This window comes from Toxotes jaculatrix, chromosome 18 (assembly GCF_017976425.1).
Source record: "Toxotes jaculatrix isolate fToxJac2 chromosome 18, fToxJac2.pri, whole genome shotgun sequence".
Lineage (NCBI taxonomy): Eukaryota > Metazoa > Chordata > Actinopteri > Toxotidae > Toxotes > Toxotes jaculatrix.
The window spans coordinates 5620152-5638327 of NC_054411.1; the positions used below are offsets into that span (position 1 = coordinate 5620152).

At 43.2% G+C, this 18176-nt stretch overlaps 1 protein-coding gene across 1 annotated transcript in view; it reads left to right on the forward strand.

The window, feature by feature from the left end:
- The first annotated feature begins 5760 nt into the window (after positions 1-5760).
- The window catches only part of plekhh3 (pleckstrin homology, MyTH4 and FERM domain containing H3), a 31743-nt gene continuing 19327 nt past the window's right edge, over positions 5761-18176 (forward strand). The window contains exons 1-2 of the mRNA XM_041062153.1: positions 5761-6411; positions 11912-11967. Of these exons, the coding sequence (XP_040918087.1) occupies positions 6277-6411; positions 11912-11967 (191 nt within the window). The 5' untranslated portion in view covers positions 5761-6276. The remainder of the gene's footprint in view (positions 6412-11911; positions 11968-18176) is intronic.

The window sequence follows — 18176 nt, forward strand, 5'->3', positions numbered from 1 at the left end:
AAACAAGAGCAAGACCGAGCACAGACGCACAGGGCAAGACTCCTTCACAAATAGCAAACCGTTTCCAATGATCCCTCAAATCCTTTTTGAAATGTCCATCAGCTCAACCCTCCATTACCATGCACACAAAGATACAAGCACTCAGTTCTGCATTCTTTGCACTGGCTGCACATGTATGCATGTGCTTCTATGCCAGCGCTCACTTATGCACATGCACATGTACACTTATGCAAATGCACACAGACACCACTAATCGGCCACAGGTTCAGATTCTGGCTATGTGTCATCAATTCTGTCTTCAACGTACTTTCACACAGTCAGCATCCTAAAAATAGCTGAAGGACTCTGGCTCTCTGCCCGGCCTCCCTAACTGTCAATAAGTTATCTTCTCCCTCACACTAACACTCAGAGCTTTTAACCTACAGTACCACAACCGTTAACAGAAGTGCCTCTCAAACACCGCAAGTTAATCATAAATTATTCTAATTTGGCCTGCCTCAGGCATGTCACGAAACACCAGGTTTGACTGAAATTAAGCCAAATTTACAGGGATAAGGAAAAGCTAACTTGATTGTTCTGTGCCTTTATAAATAAATAACCAGAAGTAAGAGAATGAACTGAGCAAAAGTGTCTCGGGGAGCCTTATCTGTTCTTTATTTCCTCTTTGATGTGAAAATACCAGACGATATGAGGGCATATCTCTGCAATTCGTTTGCATTGCCAGTTGTTGTGTCTTTTCTCCAAGTTGTAATCTCAGCTGTCCTGGCTTTTTATCTGTTCTGGTTGACTATCCATCTTTATCCATCTCCCATCTTCCTCTCCGCCTGCCTGATTCCAGTACAACTCCTCCTCACTTGGTTTTTGATGACGGTTAGAGATAACAAGGCTTCTGGTATTGTGTCTGCTCGTATTTTCATATTTTCCCCATACTGAGGAATGTTTGCTTCTCAAATTCCAGTAATAAGTGGATTGTGGTGCAGAGCTTTCAAAAACTGAATTATGTAACTAAATGAATTTAATGGGTGGTATGAATGATGGTCCTGGCATATACAAAGCCTTGCAGGCGCAAATCTTTGTGAAAAGTGATGATGTGATATGTTTCTTTGGCAGAAGATAGTTGCAAGTTGCTGCCCACATATATCAAACAGCTGTATTAAACAAAGTACAGGGGCAGTGGACTGTGGTAGAAAACAGTTAACTGTTGTAATATGCAGTAAATAATACATATCCATAGTCTAATGGTACCCAAGACAGATTCCTCCTCAGGTATAGAATATCACTCAGTCTCTTAAAACCTGAGAAGCGTACTTGCAACACAATTATTCATCCATTGCACAAATTCTGCAGGCAGTTCATGTGTTGACAGGTTGAGCCAGTGTGTAAGAGTCTGTAGTGCTAAGGGTTACTGTAATGAAGCTAGGCAAGGAGGGGAAATGGGGAATGCAAGGGGTTAACTGGGGCAAGAAGGTCAGAAGTTGAAACTGGGAATGTTTTCCACAGCCTGGCCTTCCCTTCACACAAGCCTGTGTGCCACACAGTCCCCAGGAACAGATGCGCCCACAGCCAGGGTTAGAAACACCTCCCTCCCTGTGGTGTCCTTAATACTAGTAAACACGGTTCATGTAGGACAGTACAAGAACACAAAAGGTACTGGACATGGTATTGATGTGAACCCAGCTGAGTCCAACACTCTCTCTTTTATAAGGAACAGGACTCCTGCGGTAGTATGTGTGTGCAGTTGAAAGCTGCTCTTTTCAATTTCTTCTCTCAAATTATTAATTTAATTAACTCTCTTCCATCATCGTTTTTTTTCCCATTTTCCACATTTGCAGCCTGTCTGTCACAAACGATCCACATGCACAGCTGGATGTTTCACAGTGGGAACTTCAGGTCAAGTGGTGCAGTAGTTTAAGGGCCCTATCCCATTACATGGCCGACAGCCATCAAACAGCAGCCCTCTGTTCACCAACCCACCGCCTAAAACCTCTGTAGGACCTAAACACACTGGGCTGGCGGTAGAGGGGGCGGTGGCATGGCAGGATGAGGGTTAAGTTCAATGCTGGACACAGTGGGGAGGAAATCCTGTCTGAGTCAGGGGTGAGGGGTCACTGGGGGTCAGTTCCTATCCTAAATCCTCAGTTTGGGGTTGTCAGATAAACTTTGACCTTGAACCAGTCTCCTGAAGAGAAGCTTGTGTGGATCACCAAAGACAGAAGAGACATGGAGCTTCTTATTTAATTCATTTCCAGGAGTGCCTGTAGACCACTTTGGAAGCTCAGGTTCAAATAAAACCCCAGAAGCAGGGATCACACAGTACCCCTCAAACATATCGAGAGATTTGTTCAATCATCACCCAGAGAACGCTCAAAAGATAAACTTACACGCAGCCCCATGCATGGAGCTTCTTGGCAGACCAGATTTCACATCCCATTCTGTTGACAGTCAGTCTGATTCACCAACACAAGAGTCTGGCTGTGATGCGGGCTACGGTGAAACAGGATCCTGCAGGCAGAAACTAGAAAAGAAAAAAGAGTGAGAGACACAGAAAAAGGAACAGAGTGAGAGAGAGAGAGAGAGAGAGAGACTGGGGGGGAACAGTGCTCTGCTCAGCTCTGTCTCTGATCAACTTGACATGTGCGACTTGTGTCTACTCCACGTCTCCAATGGAAACCCCACACGCCAATTTCAACAAACGGTGTTGTGAGGAGTGGCAGGCAGGAAGTGGGTGGGACCAGCCTGAAATGAAAAAGAGAACATGAAGGAGAACGTTTTTCTAACAACCACAATCAAGATATATTCGTATTTCGAAAGCAAAAGAGTAATGCCATTTCATTTAATTTCCAAGAAATGTAGTTTCATTTCCACTGCTGTGCTTTCATCGAAATCGTGTTTTTTTTCTTGTTGCTGAAGATATCCCAGAAAATTTCACAGCTCGACCACATCTGGCACCAACATGCTGTCATGATAAAAGCCTTCAATATGTGCTCTTATATTTCAGATTCACACTTCCCTCTCCTCCGGCAGTCTGAGGCTAGCCTGCCTGGCTTGTGTTCAGACTGGGAGCCCGACCAAATCATCTGCCCTACTCCTGATCTGGTGCCTCAACCTGACACACTGTATCAGGTTATCCTGCGTGTATCTAACTGTGTGTGTGTGTGTGTGTCTGTGTCTGTGTGTCTGTGAGCGTGCATGTGTCTGTTAATGGAGAATCATGTGTCATCTCCTGGAAAGACGGGAAGAGAGGGACAGAGGAGGAGGGGGCGTAGGAAGACAGTGAAAGAGATTGTAAGTCAGGGGGGAGAGTTTAAAAGAGAAACTAAGAGAATATCATAGCAGTTTCTCCAGCTGCTTCCTCTGTCACCAAATCATGAAAAAGGGCAATATTTGGGAAATGAGTACTGAGGATTGTGATGATGTACGTTTGCTCTTTGTGCTGACTTCATCTCTTCCAGAAACCATATATGGAGGGAGGGCTTTTCCTTTTTTCCTTTTTTCACTTTACTAGCGTGGGCTGAGGGAGTGAGCTCTAAAAATAAAACATATGTTCCTCCAGGTCTGTGGGAGCAGGGGCCCCCCAGCTTATTGTTTTGGGATATGGGGGAGGATAGGCCTAGAGATAGATACTGCAGAGTGGATACAGACAGAGGTAGAGTGAGTTGTTTGAGGGGGGGGGGGGGGGGTTACAGAGCTCCTTTGCGAGAAAAAAGCTGAAGAAATATTCTTGCTTGCACACGGAGCTCATTTGTAATTTACAGCTCCAAGTTAAAAAGGAAAGGAAGCTGAAATGAAGCAATGTCTCTTCTCTCTTCTTTCCAGTAACCCACTGGGGTTGAAATGTGGGGCAGTGTGTTTGTGTGTGTTACTTGAAAGTGTCTGTCAGAGATGGGGTGGGGGTGGGAGGTGGGGAGTCAGGATTACTGTCCATAATGCTGAGTACACCCCAGCTGAAAAGGTGCATCCATGAGCCTTTTTATTGATTCGCAAAGCCCTCAGGGACCCAGGGAGGACAAGGGTTAAAAGTATCTAAAGGGGCAGTGTACTTATGTATGCACACTGAAAAAACTGCTTGTAGTCTGTGTGTGTGTGTGTGTGTGTGTATTTGATGGGAGAACTGAATCAAAGGAGTGTATCCATCAAGCTAAAGTGAGTGGACCAGAAACTAAGAGTTCTTCTTGGTGAGGAATGAGTTAAAACCAGCTGACTGAGATGTGTGGGGGGAGTTTGTACAGAGCAGAGCAGGGGAAATGAAGGGATATTAAGGGAGAAATAAGCATGAGCGCCGAGGGGGCTGGATATATCACGTGTCTGGATTTAGCACCAGTCCTCCTACCTCCTACTGCTGTATCTTTGTAGACTGTTCAGCAAAGTGGAAGAGGAAAGAGTGGGGGAGGAGAGTTCGTGCACATACATGTGTGTGTATGTGCAAGAAAAGCAAGAGAATGAGAGTTAAGTGAGAGAAAGAACAAGAAATACAGACATGAAGAGGGAGCGTGAAAGAGCTGTGACCAAATGCTTTGGGTAATTAGCGATATCATGACCCTATCAAATCTGTTTTTTTGTAAGTCAGCCAGTAATGTTCTCTCACAGCTACTGACAACTCCCTTCAACTTCAGGCAAAAGTAAAATATGAAACGTCAACTTTAATGTGAATGTTTAAAGTGAAACCCACTGGTGGAGAATAGTGAAATACATTATTCAAGTACTGTACTTAAGGGAAATTTTAGGTACTTTATTTGAGTATTTCCTTGTTATGCTGCTTTATAATTCCATTCCACTACATTTCAGACGTATATTTTTCTCCACTACACATATTTAACAGCTCTGGTTACTTTTCAGATCAACGTTTTGCACATAAATGTATCACCAGTTTATAAAATGTGATGTATTTTTAAATACTAAATTAAGCAGGAAATGAAGCAGTTAAAATTAGCTTAATTTCAACCATTTACAACAGGAAAGTACTACTTATATGCTGATGCATCATAATAATAATTCAGTAATATATTAATATAACACTGACAGGGAACATAATGTGTGCATAATGTGTACTTTCACTTCTTATATTTTGAATTTTGATGATACTTGATATTTGACATTACTTCTCTTCTTTTATTAAAGTAAAGTTCTGAATGCAGGACCTTTACATGTAACTGGGTCATTTTGAAATGCAGTATTGGCACTTTTATGTAAGTAAATTGTCTGAATACTTCATCTATCACTGATTATATCACAAGAGACAGTGATTAAAACACCATAAAGAGCAGTAAAGTAACTTCAAATTGTTTTTTTGTTTTTTTTTTTGTCTTTAGAGGCTTATAATTCCACAAAATGTCTGAATTATTTACACTTACAGGCTATTCAGACATCTGGAACTGCATGTCCAGGATATTTAAGATATTAAGACCAAGCATGGGCTAATCTAAGTATATTTATACTTGCTATGCCGTAGTGGAAAGTGACTAAGATTTGTGGTTGATTAAAAAATAATAGCGATAACAGCCTTGCTAATGAGCACTACAGACAGTATGAGCAGTATTACTGGGACATCATGGTGATTTGGATGATTTGATTACTATCATGTACCACAGGGCATGTGATTCTCTGTTAGTGTGAAGGGGCGTGCCTTGTGGGCGTGTCATTCCGGGGAGTGTCTGTGATCAGCCAACCACATTTCAGACGCGAGGTCTGTGGGCGTGGCCACGGTTCCCACACTATCCTGTCCCAGCTGCAGCACGCTTTTGTTCAAACTCAGAAGTCAGACGCTCGGCCCTTTTGCAAAGGTGCGCTGTTACGTTACTGAGCAAACGTGTTCACAAAACGCTGATAGCAACATTATGACTCTTATCAAACGCATTCAGCTCGATGTACTTTTAACCTTCACTGGCAGTTTTGGATGCTAAATATTTTCTTTTCTTTTTTTTTGATTTTGTTGTACTTCGGTCGTGTGAAGTGCTTCGAACAGGGACAGTAAGGTGTCGTGAGCGAAGCAACTGGCGACCTGGAAGAAGGGGAAGGATTTTCCTTGAACCGGTTCTCAGGCGGTTGTGTTGGAGTACGACAGCTGCCATGTACAGTTACTAGACATTTTACGTTTTCTTTGACAGAAAGGAGAAAGTGAGCTTATGCTACCCTTCGTCCTCCTCGCTGGATATCTATGGAGAGGGTGTCCCGTTTGCTCTCACGCAGCTCTTGGAGTTACTTGCGGCTGAGACTACGCCGTGAATGTTGAATTCACCGACCTGGATAGTAGAAAACGACTCACTTAACCTCATTTGAATGCCTTTGCAAGGAGTTTGCTGGTTTCTGTGCTGCAGGCAGGGCTTCAGTTTGCTCGGACGGGACTATGGGGAGAAAGAGGAGGAAGAGTCTTTCGAATTGCGCAACAAGGAGGACTTGACTCCCAATGGACGGGTAAAAACTCTCCACCTGCACCAGACAGCAATACTTTATATACACAGTTCATAACATACAATTATAGAAGATACAAATCTAAAATGTCAATTAGTGATTGTAAAAACTGTCCTGTACGACTTGTACATTGTACCTTGAACATTTCATAAAACAGGGTCAACTCCTGGAGCGTAATTTCAGTTTTGTGCAAACAGATAATAGCTACAGTTATTGATAGGAAAACGGTTACTTTTCTAAAAGTAAATATGGATTGGAACCTCAAAGCATGATAAGAGATGCAGCTTGTGTTCATAAGATATACCCATATTTTGAAGCAGCAAGCTACAGAGTGTTCACACGTTATCTGTTAACTTTGTTATCTGTGGGAATCATCAGTTTGTTCAATGCAAGCCTCTATCACTGATGCAGGACACAGAATTTGCTGCTTCTGTTTAAGTTTGCATGGTCTTTGGAAGCTTGGGCAACATTGAGCAATCCCACACACACACACAGACGCTGGTCTCTCTATACTTGTGAGGAAGCTAGCCACCGACCTTAACCATCACAACTAAATGCTTGACCTCAAACCTGCCCATAACCTAAATGTGATTTTAACCATTACCCTCAAACAGCTCTTTGAAGTTGTGAGGATCAGCCGCGATGAAAATGCTGTAATGTCCTCACAGTGATGGTTTCCTACGCAAATTTGTCCACACAACCATAGAAAGACATGTACACACACTGTGATGCAAGCTGTAAAGCCCAGTATGTTGAACTGATCCTGTGTGTTTGGGCTCTGTCCGCTCAATTGCAAATAAGACTGCAGCCTTGTCTTCTCTGTAATGTTAGTCATCTGATCAGGCACAGAGAGTTCAGCATTGTCCATCCCCTTGTGAGGGGGCATTGTTGCCTTGAATTGAGGTAGGCTCTTTCTGTATGACCGAACATACATCTCTTTAGTCTCTTAGAAAAATCTTAATATTTTCTAAATATTTATCTGGACTGGGTGCATTTCCACACATCAGACTTTCTTTATTTCACTGTTTTACAGCGGCCTTGACCTGGGAGGTGTTCTGTCTTGATGAGGCATAGCTTACAGTAACAGCACGGTCTTGCAGGTGAAAGTAATACCGCCAGGAGCCACTAGTTGCATATCTTGCTTATACTATAGGTCCTTTTGTCTGCTTGCAACCAACCAGTGCAACAACACAGCGATTTGCATGAAAACGTTGGGAAGAGATAAGTTTTACACAGTTATTGCCTCAACAGAAGTCTAACAGTACTAGTAGCAGCCAGATAAGAGCAACATCTGTTGCTCGGGGGGTATCCAGAGAGTTGTTGGTGTGTAGTACTCTTCTTCTTGGCAAACATCCCTGTCTTAGTCATGCTGTACCATCTGCCTGACCATTGGTGGTCATATTTACAATCAATACAAGATCACAGTAAATGTCCCAGTGGACAGGCCTGATGGCTTTTTATAGCGAGACACGGAGATCTCCTTTTCCTGTAACTTTGGGTGGATTCAGTTTAACATTGGTTTATTGAATTTTAGGTGTGTTGTTTGGAGAAGAATGTGCCCCATTAGATGACCTTGACTGAAGGATTGCATTCTGGCCCATCTATAGTCTCTCTAAAAGAAGAACTTCATAAAGGATGTCTTGTGTTTCCAGATTTGACTGACAAAAAGTAGCTCAATCAAAGCCAAGAACTGTCATAAAAGGGGCCTTTTCTGCCAGGTTTTTTGGATAAATTTACATTAAACAGTTTAACTGTATGAGTGGATGTATGACCACATAGTAGTAGTTTTGTTGGTCATCACTTACCAGTGATTGCATGTCGAGCCAAGCCTACTGAACTCAGTGTTGTCAGTCTCAATCATGTTAATCAGAGAAGAGGAAGGGCCAATTTATCAATCTTTAAAAGAAATTTGTTTTTATTATAACTATAAGCTTATGGATGAATGTGGAAAACTGACGACTGTGAAGCTCATAATGCTTCTTTGTCTCTAGAGCTGCTCTTTCTCTCTCTCTCCCCTGTAGTGGTGTTATGTCACTGATCAGAGTCTTGGTTCTATTGATTTCTTGCTCGTAAATATTCATAAATATGAATTGACTTGTCCTGAACCATAAAAATAATAGTCTTCTACTTGTAAGCTGAGTGATATATTTCCCTTTGAGGAACATTCAGTCTTAGTCTATCATGTGGTCAGCCCTGTTTATCAGATTAGTTCTTAATGGGAGGAACCACTTTACTGTTTGATGTAACTGACAAGTAGCCAAAAGGCAGTTTGCTGCTTTTTTGTTAATAAATTCACCCAGGTGTTTTGAATTTTTTGATTATTGATTCCCTGATGCTTGCAGGTAATCAATCCACTGCCACAAATCCTGTTTCCTTTTGATCTGTGTCGCTGGTTTATGCTGGGTTTTGTAACTCTGTGTCAATAGTTCACACTGAGGCAATAATTAAGACCACAGCTGAACCACTCTAAGCCAATATCCTTAGCTGACCCACTCTCATCCAATGCAGGTCGTTTTGCTCCCCAGAGCCCCTCCCCTCAGAATATACAGATCTAGCAGATACTGTTTGGTTTTTCATGGTGTTAAAAGAGGGGGTGGGGTGGGGGTTGGTCACAGTGATCCCACCTTCAGCCCCTGATGTAAGCCGTTCATGGTTTTAGACCAGCAAAGGGTTGGTGCCGCTCATGAACCAGTCTTCTTGGCCAAGAGCTGGTTCTTTGGCTGTTGAAATGCAAGAAACTGTCCGGCCCTCTCACTGCCTAGGTGGAAAAGGGGTAAATATTCCCAGGGAAAGCCCCTCAGGGCCACGTTCCATCGTTTACGCAGAGAGCTCAATTTTGCCCCAAAGCTTGACAAGCCACATTTTCAGACAGCAGGTCAGACCTCCCTGGGTGTATGTGTGTGTGTCTTTTGGGCTTCATAATGCTGAAATACTCCATTTAGTAGGATTCTGTCCAGTTCCTGCCAGGGGTGACCACAGCAACCCTCAGGTCTGGTGGAATCTCCCTCGCTTAAGACGTCCAAAACCTTCACCACGCGCTCCATAGTTGTTTTCCAACATGCTGCCAGAGGATGCCACGATATGTAGCATCCGCTGCACCAAAGCCATAGGCGACACACAGTATTTTGCCAGGACTGTTCTCACTGAGGTTGGAATCATGAGTCAGTGCTGACGCTTGTGTAGGCTTGGCCCTTAAGAGCACAGAACCCTGTCGGAACCCTTTCCCTGCATGTTTACAGTCCTCATTCAATGAAACTGCTCTCCAACAGCTGCCCAAACAGTCACACTGAGCTGAATGCCTCCAGTGTTGGGACAGCAAGGCACTAATTTTGGGACAGGACATCCGTCATTCTCTCTTCTGTCCATGTTTCCACTGAAACTTTATTGAACTTTTATGCAGCATAAAGTCACGTTTACAGAGTGTTTCATCCTGCACAGTCTTAAGTGTGGATCAGAGCACCGCAGTGCATCCTGTTACGTGGAACAAACAGGCTCAGTCCTGCTACGCTGAGAGTGGGTCCCATTAGCCGTCACTACTGCCCTCTGTCTTCAGAGGTGTCATGGTACGCTGGTTTATATTTGGTTTCCGTTGCGTCTCTGCCTCACCACCTCCAGGCCACACATCTGGTCTTCAGGCCGACACTGGCTGAGCCCAAGCATTTCCTCCTGGTTACTCAGCCTCCCAGGAGAGCTGAAGGGAGAGAGAGAGACGGAGAGGGAGAGAAAGAGAGAGAGAGTAGACAGAGGGAAAGCGAGAGCGGAAGTCAGCCTCGGAACGAACACATCACGGCATCTTTCCCTCTTTCCCTCCATGCTCTGTTCTAGTCTGGAGTGATTCATCCCCTGCCCGTCCAAAGGGAGAGCTTTTGCCAATGCTCTGCATCGCACGCTATCCTTGTTCCTCATCCCACAGCCCATTAACTCCTTTGGAAAGTAATTTTTCTGTAAATTGTCATGCTTTGTGTAGAATTACCCAAAATATTCTAACTTGATCAACCTGACCCATTAGTTTATTGATTATCTGATTAGTTTATATCATGGATTTAGAGCTTTGCAGTTGGTGATGTGATTAGTATTGATTTGTCGTTTTCAGTCACGGCTGTCTGGCTGAATTTTCTTCTCTGGAACTGCTGGCTTGGCTGAATCATTTATGGTTAACAGACACGGGTAGGGAATAACCCTATACACTCTACTCCATTCACTAGTCGCTTTCTGACGCTGTTCAGTCATTCTTGCCTTTCTGGTTTGACATTTACAGCACCTCTCCCTGAGTTAAACATTAATCACATCTCATTATCCAAACCCTCATCCTCCATATCCATTTCCTCATCTGCTTCAGAGGCCATCTGCCTTGTAAATATAACACAGATTCCATACTAGCCTATAAATTTGTAGTTCATGTTTTCTTTGTTAGTTTTGAGGCATCCAAAAAGAAGCAGTAGACTGTTTTTACAGGGCATGGGCTATACTTAGGCTAGTTTGCCCAGTAGTAAAGTGTGGTGTGTGAACTGTGAGGGGCCCAGAGCTGACCTGGATAGTGTTTCAGGTAGGCCAACACCCCCGAGCTGGGCCGGGGCAGCCACAGGAGCTGGCTCAAGGCTGTGGCTCACAGAGACAACAAGTCAGGCCACTGGGACACACAGTGCTGCCTCGCACATCAGGGAATCGGTCCAACTTGCACACAGGGAAGCTCTGATGTCTGATGGGGTTTTCCAAAGTCAGGTTGGGAATCTGAGGACTGGAGCACTGTGAGAGGAAACATCCTCTCCCATCTTCTGCTTAACAGGGGAGTCCTGGAATGAAAAGTTCATTGTTCCACCCATGAAATTTGATTTTATGTATCTACCAGTAGCAGCTCCATTTGTAGTTAGTAGAAGCACTACTCCAATTTCCACACAAAAGTGATGGCCAAGAAAAAGGGAATGTGATGTGATAGGAGTAGCTGGCTAGCAGTCAGGATAACTAATTTTATGGCTGTGTTCATCATCAACAGAACACCTGCATTCTGTCTCTGTGTTTTTCTCTCAAGATTTCATCAACCTAACACTCCTTTTGCCTTCAGCTTGTGTCTCAATAAACATGTGGATAGAAAAGATGAAGGCAGAAGGTCCTGTAATGAGGGCAATCTCAAAGACCAGGTTTATTTTTAGATTAACAGCCTTCTCAGAGAAGTGACTGATCTGAATAAAAGCATTTTGGGGTTTGCACGCAGCTACAGCACAAAAGATTCCTCTGTTCCCCACTCCTATATTAAATGAGCCTGTTTTGCATGCCATATTTCTCCCCACCAGCTCACCCCTTGCAAGTGAGAGCCAAGCATTACAGGAACAGAGCTGCTATGTGCTGAGACTGCCAGGAGCGGCTGCATGCTCTACTGTAACATGGCCACTGAAGGCAAACCATTGAGGGACCTCTCCAACCTGTGGACTAGTTCTAAGGACAGACTACTGTTTGTGTTGCATTATCATCTATTTACCCTATTCTCTCTCTCTTCTGTTGACAGAGTCCAGCTGAAGTGACTGTTTCTCAACCTACTCGCACAGCCAATGGAACAAATGGGTAAGGAGAGAGAGAAACAGACCAAAATTTAGGAAGTATAGAGTTCCTTCTTTTACTAGTATACTTCCTCTGAGTGCTGGGGATTTCTGTATTTATCCTCAGGCAGGCACATGTGTAAGTACAGACCAGTCACTTGATTTTTGACTTCCTCTGCCTGTATGTTTTCTCATGGGGCTTTCTTCATGTGCTGTGCCATGACACATGTGCCTAACCTCATACACATGCACATACACATGTGAGCATGTGTATGTGCACAGGTGGCACAGACTCACATGTATACTGACATCTGATGTTTCCAAGTTGTGGTGGTATTTTGATTGCTTATGGATAATGCTACTGTCAGTTTTTTCTTGTTAAACTCTTGACTTGTTGAGGTTTGCCATTCAAAGCTCGGCTTTGCTGTTGGTGGCGGTTGCATTGGCCAGCAATGTCAGTCTTCAGCCTACTTGTTTGTGATCATCACAGTTGTAATTTCAGGCTAACTCTCTCCAGCTTCCATGTCCACAAATCCTATCACTTTGTTAGTTTGTTAGTTTGTACATTCGAACTCCCATTTACAAGAAACCACTCTGCAACTCACGAATAATGAAATGGTCATGTGGTTTACAAGTGAATGCTAGTAACAATGAAAAGGACTGATTCATAGAGGGCTTGATCCAGACTATTAGCACAGGGCTGTGATCTCAGACAGTGATGTAGCCAGGCTCTGCTCCACTCTATCTCTGGCATCATGCCCTTATCATCTCCCCACCCCTCTTCCCTTATCCACAATCTTGACTGTACATCTGCCGACTCACAGTCCAGGAGTCACAAAGCTCGACTTGATCATACACCACACACAAATAGAAGTGGGTCTGAAGCAATTCTCAACAAGAAGCGAGCTGCCTCAGGATGTTGGTTGGTGAGTTGAAGCGGAGACATTTTGCTGCAGTCATACAGGACATGCTGTCTCTTGAAGGAAGAAGTGAGGAGGGAGGTAGGCTAACTGGACTGGGTGACTCAGTCCTACCTCAGAAGCACTCCCAGGAGAGGTGTGTCTCAGATGTGTGTGTGTGTGTGTCACTTCTACAATATAGTGGAGGTGGCCTCAGGCCACATGGCATAATTAACTACTGGTTTTGAAGGGAGTGTGTTAAAAGCCTGGCTGTAATCATCGCACTGAGTGCAGAGATTAAAGAGTGCAGTGCTTGGTCATTACCTGGCCAATGAATGGACACGCCCAGACGTTCATCCATGTGGAGGGAAAGCCAAGCCAGGCTCTGATAAGTCATGGCATTGCGATATAGCAAATGGTGCCATATCCATTTATCTTTAGTCTCATATAACAGGGCGTGCAGCTCTAGTTTGCTTTGTACCTTTATTGAGCTAGTGAATTGAACTGTCCAGAAGGAAACATCAGTCTCAACTATTAGTTTAAATAATGGCCCAGATTTAATCATGATGAATTGGGGGGTGATTTATGTTTGTTCTGCTAGACTGAAGTTAATATGGTAATGCTCAGATAATTCGTCATGCAGGCCTAATGTGGTTAGGGAGGGAGATAGGCCCATAGGCCCGCCCCTGTCAAAACACAGTGGTGGGTACAGACACCATTTCAGGGGTCTCCCAGTATGTTAAAATACATATAAAATATATATCATGAAATTTGTAAAAATGCTCTTTGAGTCTTCTGACCATAAACATAGCAGCAGGCCACACGCACAGTCAAGCTCAGTGTTCTTCCATCATGTAGTATAGGCGCAATGTGATTAAAACATGTTGCAGAACACAGAAACAGCTAGTGTTGATTTCCTGCTGTGCACCCTAACAGGATGGAAAGTTTCCTCTTCTTTTATGAGATAGTCTTTTTTTAATAGTGATAATTGCCAGTTAGAATTCCATTGATTTCAAGAGACTGGACAGTGTGCCACCATGCTGTCACTTTGATATGTAACCTCACATGGTTCTGCATGGTTCTTACATCTGAAGTTTGGAATTACCACAATTCAGTATTAAATCAAACGCACTAACAATATGATTATTATGTTTTAATCCTGTCAGAAAAGACAAGAACACTGTGTATTAAATTGACTGATGTATAATTTCAGAGACTGATCTGGAGTGGCTGGGAACAAATACTTCCAAGTGATGATATTATTTGGTCTATGTCAGGAGTCCTGTAATACATTTGTTGTGTGTTTGCACTAACCTCTCTCAGGCGTGTGTGATGGACATATCTCTGCAGGCAGACAGTGTAAGGTCTCCCCGTGTCTGTCTCTCAGCACAAAGTGCCAAGCAGCTTGCTCCCTCCTGCTGTGTTCACACTCAAATCTGTCTTACATCATCACTATTTTTTCATCCCCACTTTCCTCTTTCCTTCTCATAGTGAGGGCAGGGTGCAAACTGTACCAGAAGGAAAGTGAACACTCGAGGACTTCTCCGTCTCTCTTTCTCACCATTTGTTCCATCTGCTTTCTCCTTCGCCCCCCCACTTTCTTTGATGGCCTTTGACAGTCAAAAAGTTGACAGATTTTGGTGTGGGCTGCCAGGCAGTAATGGCTGAAAGAGACCAGTGTTTGATAATGTATTTCATGTGTGTGAATATATGTGTGTGCATGAGAGAGAGTGTGTATGTGTGAAACATGTGAGTGTGTCTGCGTGAAAAGCTCAGATGTGGGCCCCTGGTAATTGCCTGTCTGAGTGTCTGTCAGTCTGTCTGTCAACGGTCCAACCATCACAAACAACAGCACCAAGTTTTAATTCACGACTTGGTTTCACTGTCAGAGTGACTTCATTCAGACTTTTCTAAAAACTCTATCATAAGATTTCTTGCTGATTAACACACTCCCCTTCAGTCACAAACTCAGACTTCCTGTCTCACGCACGCACACACATACATACACATACACACACACCCCACCTCCTCCTTTCTCAAAACATGACTTTTTTTCCTCTCCCCTCTGCCTAGTCCAGAGTTTCTTGGCAGTGGTCTTGAGTAAACAGCGTATTTTTAGCTGGGAGGTCATATAGGCCCAGTCTTAATCACCACATTCCCATTTTCCCACCAGCCCAGCTTCAGCCAGAGGCCCATGCAGCCAGCCCATGCACTGTGGGGGAGGGGATAGGGGTTGGAGAGAGGGAGAGAGGGAGATGGATTTCTACAAAGAGAAACTGTGATTATTTAGTGCAGCAGTATGACCCACTGTATTTTTTGATGAAAGCTGTTTCAGATAGTGTTATTTACCCTCGGTGCTTGCTCAGATGTCTAATAAAATCTGCGTAATATGATGCATGGCTATAATTTGGGTACAGTATATGAGCCTGGACATCAAAAAAGGCAGCTGGTTTGAGTTCATTTGTTTAAATGCCTTTTGGGATCCATCTGGACTTTTCATCCATCAGATAAAGCTCCAAGTATTTCTGTGACACATCAGCACAAGGGTGATTTTTGCAAATGTGTATGTTCTTGTAGTGACAAAGACAACTGTTTCCACTGCGGTCATCCGAGCCCGAGAGCAAGGACACAACTTTTCTAGCTTTAATTAGCATCTCAGCGTTTTGATTAGACCCTGGACTGAAATCAATTACTCATCGCTCCAGCAGCTACCACCAGACGGACGGTCACAAACTAATCAACTCATTGTGCTGCTCATACTTGTTGGATTTAAATGTGTCACCACGAAAGGCCTGTCGACAATATGCTCATTAGTTGTGATGGCCTTATTTCAGTGTTTAGGAACAGCCCATATGCTATAGTCAGTCTCCAGCTTCATAGAGTAGATAATGCTGCATTCACACAGTGTCTTTATAGTGGGGCGAACAGGAAAGTCTCTCGTTATGGTTACCCCGACTGCTACCCTTGTAGTCTCACTGTTTAAATAGCCCAAGTTAGCTGTTTGCTTTGCAGTGCATTTGAATTGTACCAGATACAAGCAATGTGTTTACAGCTCCTTTTTAAATTAGTTGAATCAGTTGTATTAGATTTTATTTACCTGTGGGCAACTGGTTTGGTGACACTTATGTAATTCTTTTTGCCTAGTGGGAGATATTGTTGCTGTCATCTTACAAATGACAGCTTTGGCTAATTAGACATCTTCTCAGGACTGTGTGGGCATGTACAACTGTATTTGATTTATATCTTCCTGACTCTCCTGTTAGTTTTGTTCCACCTGTTAGGGCAGGGCCTCGTAGGCAGGGCCTCATAGGCAGGGCCTCGTCTCTGTGGAAATCAAATTAGGTGACCTCATGTCAGATCTTTAATAATGCAGTAGTGTGTTTTACAGTGTCAACAGTGTTTTAAAAATGCCATTATTTAATGATACACCATTATGCTGTGTTATGTTAATGTTGTGTGTTTTAAATAATGTAAGCTAGTGGTTTTGGAAAAAAGAAGTGCCGTTTACAAATTAATGAGGAGAAGTCCAGCAATACCTGAAGCTTCTGCATATGACAGTATTCTTCCTCATTCTTTGCTACGTTGCTCTCATCTTTTTCTCCACCTAGGCAGATACTTGGTTGGTTTTAACCCCACTATCTTCTGAACTCAGTATTGGAGCTAAGCAATTAGATTAGATTAATTGATTGGAGTCATTTTTTTAAAGCGAAAATACCAAATGTTTGGTGGTTCCAGTTTCTCAAATGGGAAGATTTGATGCAATTTTTTGAATTACATGAGAGTAAACCAAATATCTTTAGATTTTGGGACTGTTATTCAGACAAGACATGACGTTCAGAGACGTAACATTGGGCATTTTTCACAAGACAGAACGATTAATCGAGAAGATAACCAGCACATTAACCAATTGCAAAAATAATCGTTAGTTGCAGCCATGTTGTTTGCGTGTTGATTAGGTATAACAGATATGTGAAATTGCATGTAGTAGTGGTGACATTTAGTGATGAGTAAGGGAGTATTGACCTACTCAGCTCTGTGTGTCATCATTCTCACTCTGCCATATATGTAACAATATTCACATAGTTTTTCATCTCTATAAAGAGGCCAGAGGACATTTGCACCCACGCAGTTTCACAGGATGTTAATATGTGCATTAGTTTTATTATAGAATAAACTGTGTGGTTTTATAGGGAAATATTTGTTCCTCTCTCTCGTTTCTTCTTTTTCTGACTTCCCCTCTCCTATTTTGTGGGGCAGCCAGCCATTTTTTATTTGCTGGTCTGAGCTGATCTATTCAACGGGGGTTGCAGACATTTTCTTTTAAACTTACATAAAACTGCTGCACTTTCCCCATTTGAAACGAAAGTGCTAACTTGTCAGTGTGAGAGAAGAATGAGTGTACAGTCAGTGCATTCATCTCATACAAGACCCAAACCACAGAGCAGAGGAAATACCTTGATTTTCAACACATTTTAAGCTTCAGCATTGAGTAGTGGGAGATTGAAATGATTCTCCTCCCCTGCAGTAGCTGATGCTTTGTCCTCAAGGGAGGGCGAGGAGAGAGAGGGAGAGAGAGAGAGGCAGAGAGAGAGGTGCTCTCTGTAGATGTGCACTCGCTCTATTCTCCTTGCTGCTTAATCCCCATGTCAAATCGTTTCCTGCTCTCCACAGGAAGTTGCCCACTAAAGGCCCCACCGTCACGGCCTCTGCTGGGGCTTCTGGGAATGTGGGGGCGGAAGCACTGTGGAGGGGGAGCGGGGGGGTGATAGGACTGCTGGACAGCTGTGGAGATCCAAAACCCTCACATCAGCAGTGCTCAGAGCCAAACTGTATTACATGTTTTTGTTTGTTTTATTTTCTTATACCATTGGAGATTGGAGTATGTCTGGAAACACAGTTTTGATTGAATCGTGTCATGTAGATATTAATTGACAAAAGCATTAGCTCCAGACACACTAGAAGACAAGAAGCAAGGTTTCTCTGGCCATGTATGGTCCTTCTTCCCTCCACTCTAAGCCCACTGGATGCGTGGTAAAACATTTTCTGGACTGAAATGTTGTTGTTGTGATGCGAAAAAAGGTCCAGTCAAAGACTTAAGCCTTACAAAATTGTACCCAAATAAAGGAAATAACCCATTTTACACAGTTTGATCTTTTTGGGTTACACATACACTAAGACGAAGGATGAAATATATTGGGGAGAATGTAAGAAGAAAGATTGAGTACCTGAATGAGTGTGTTGGGGGTTGCTGGAGGTACTGACATTTTAGATTCTATTTTCCATTAGGTTTGCTTGAAACAGGCCTCTTCCTGTTAATAAGTTACATCATTTGTTC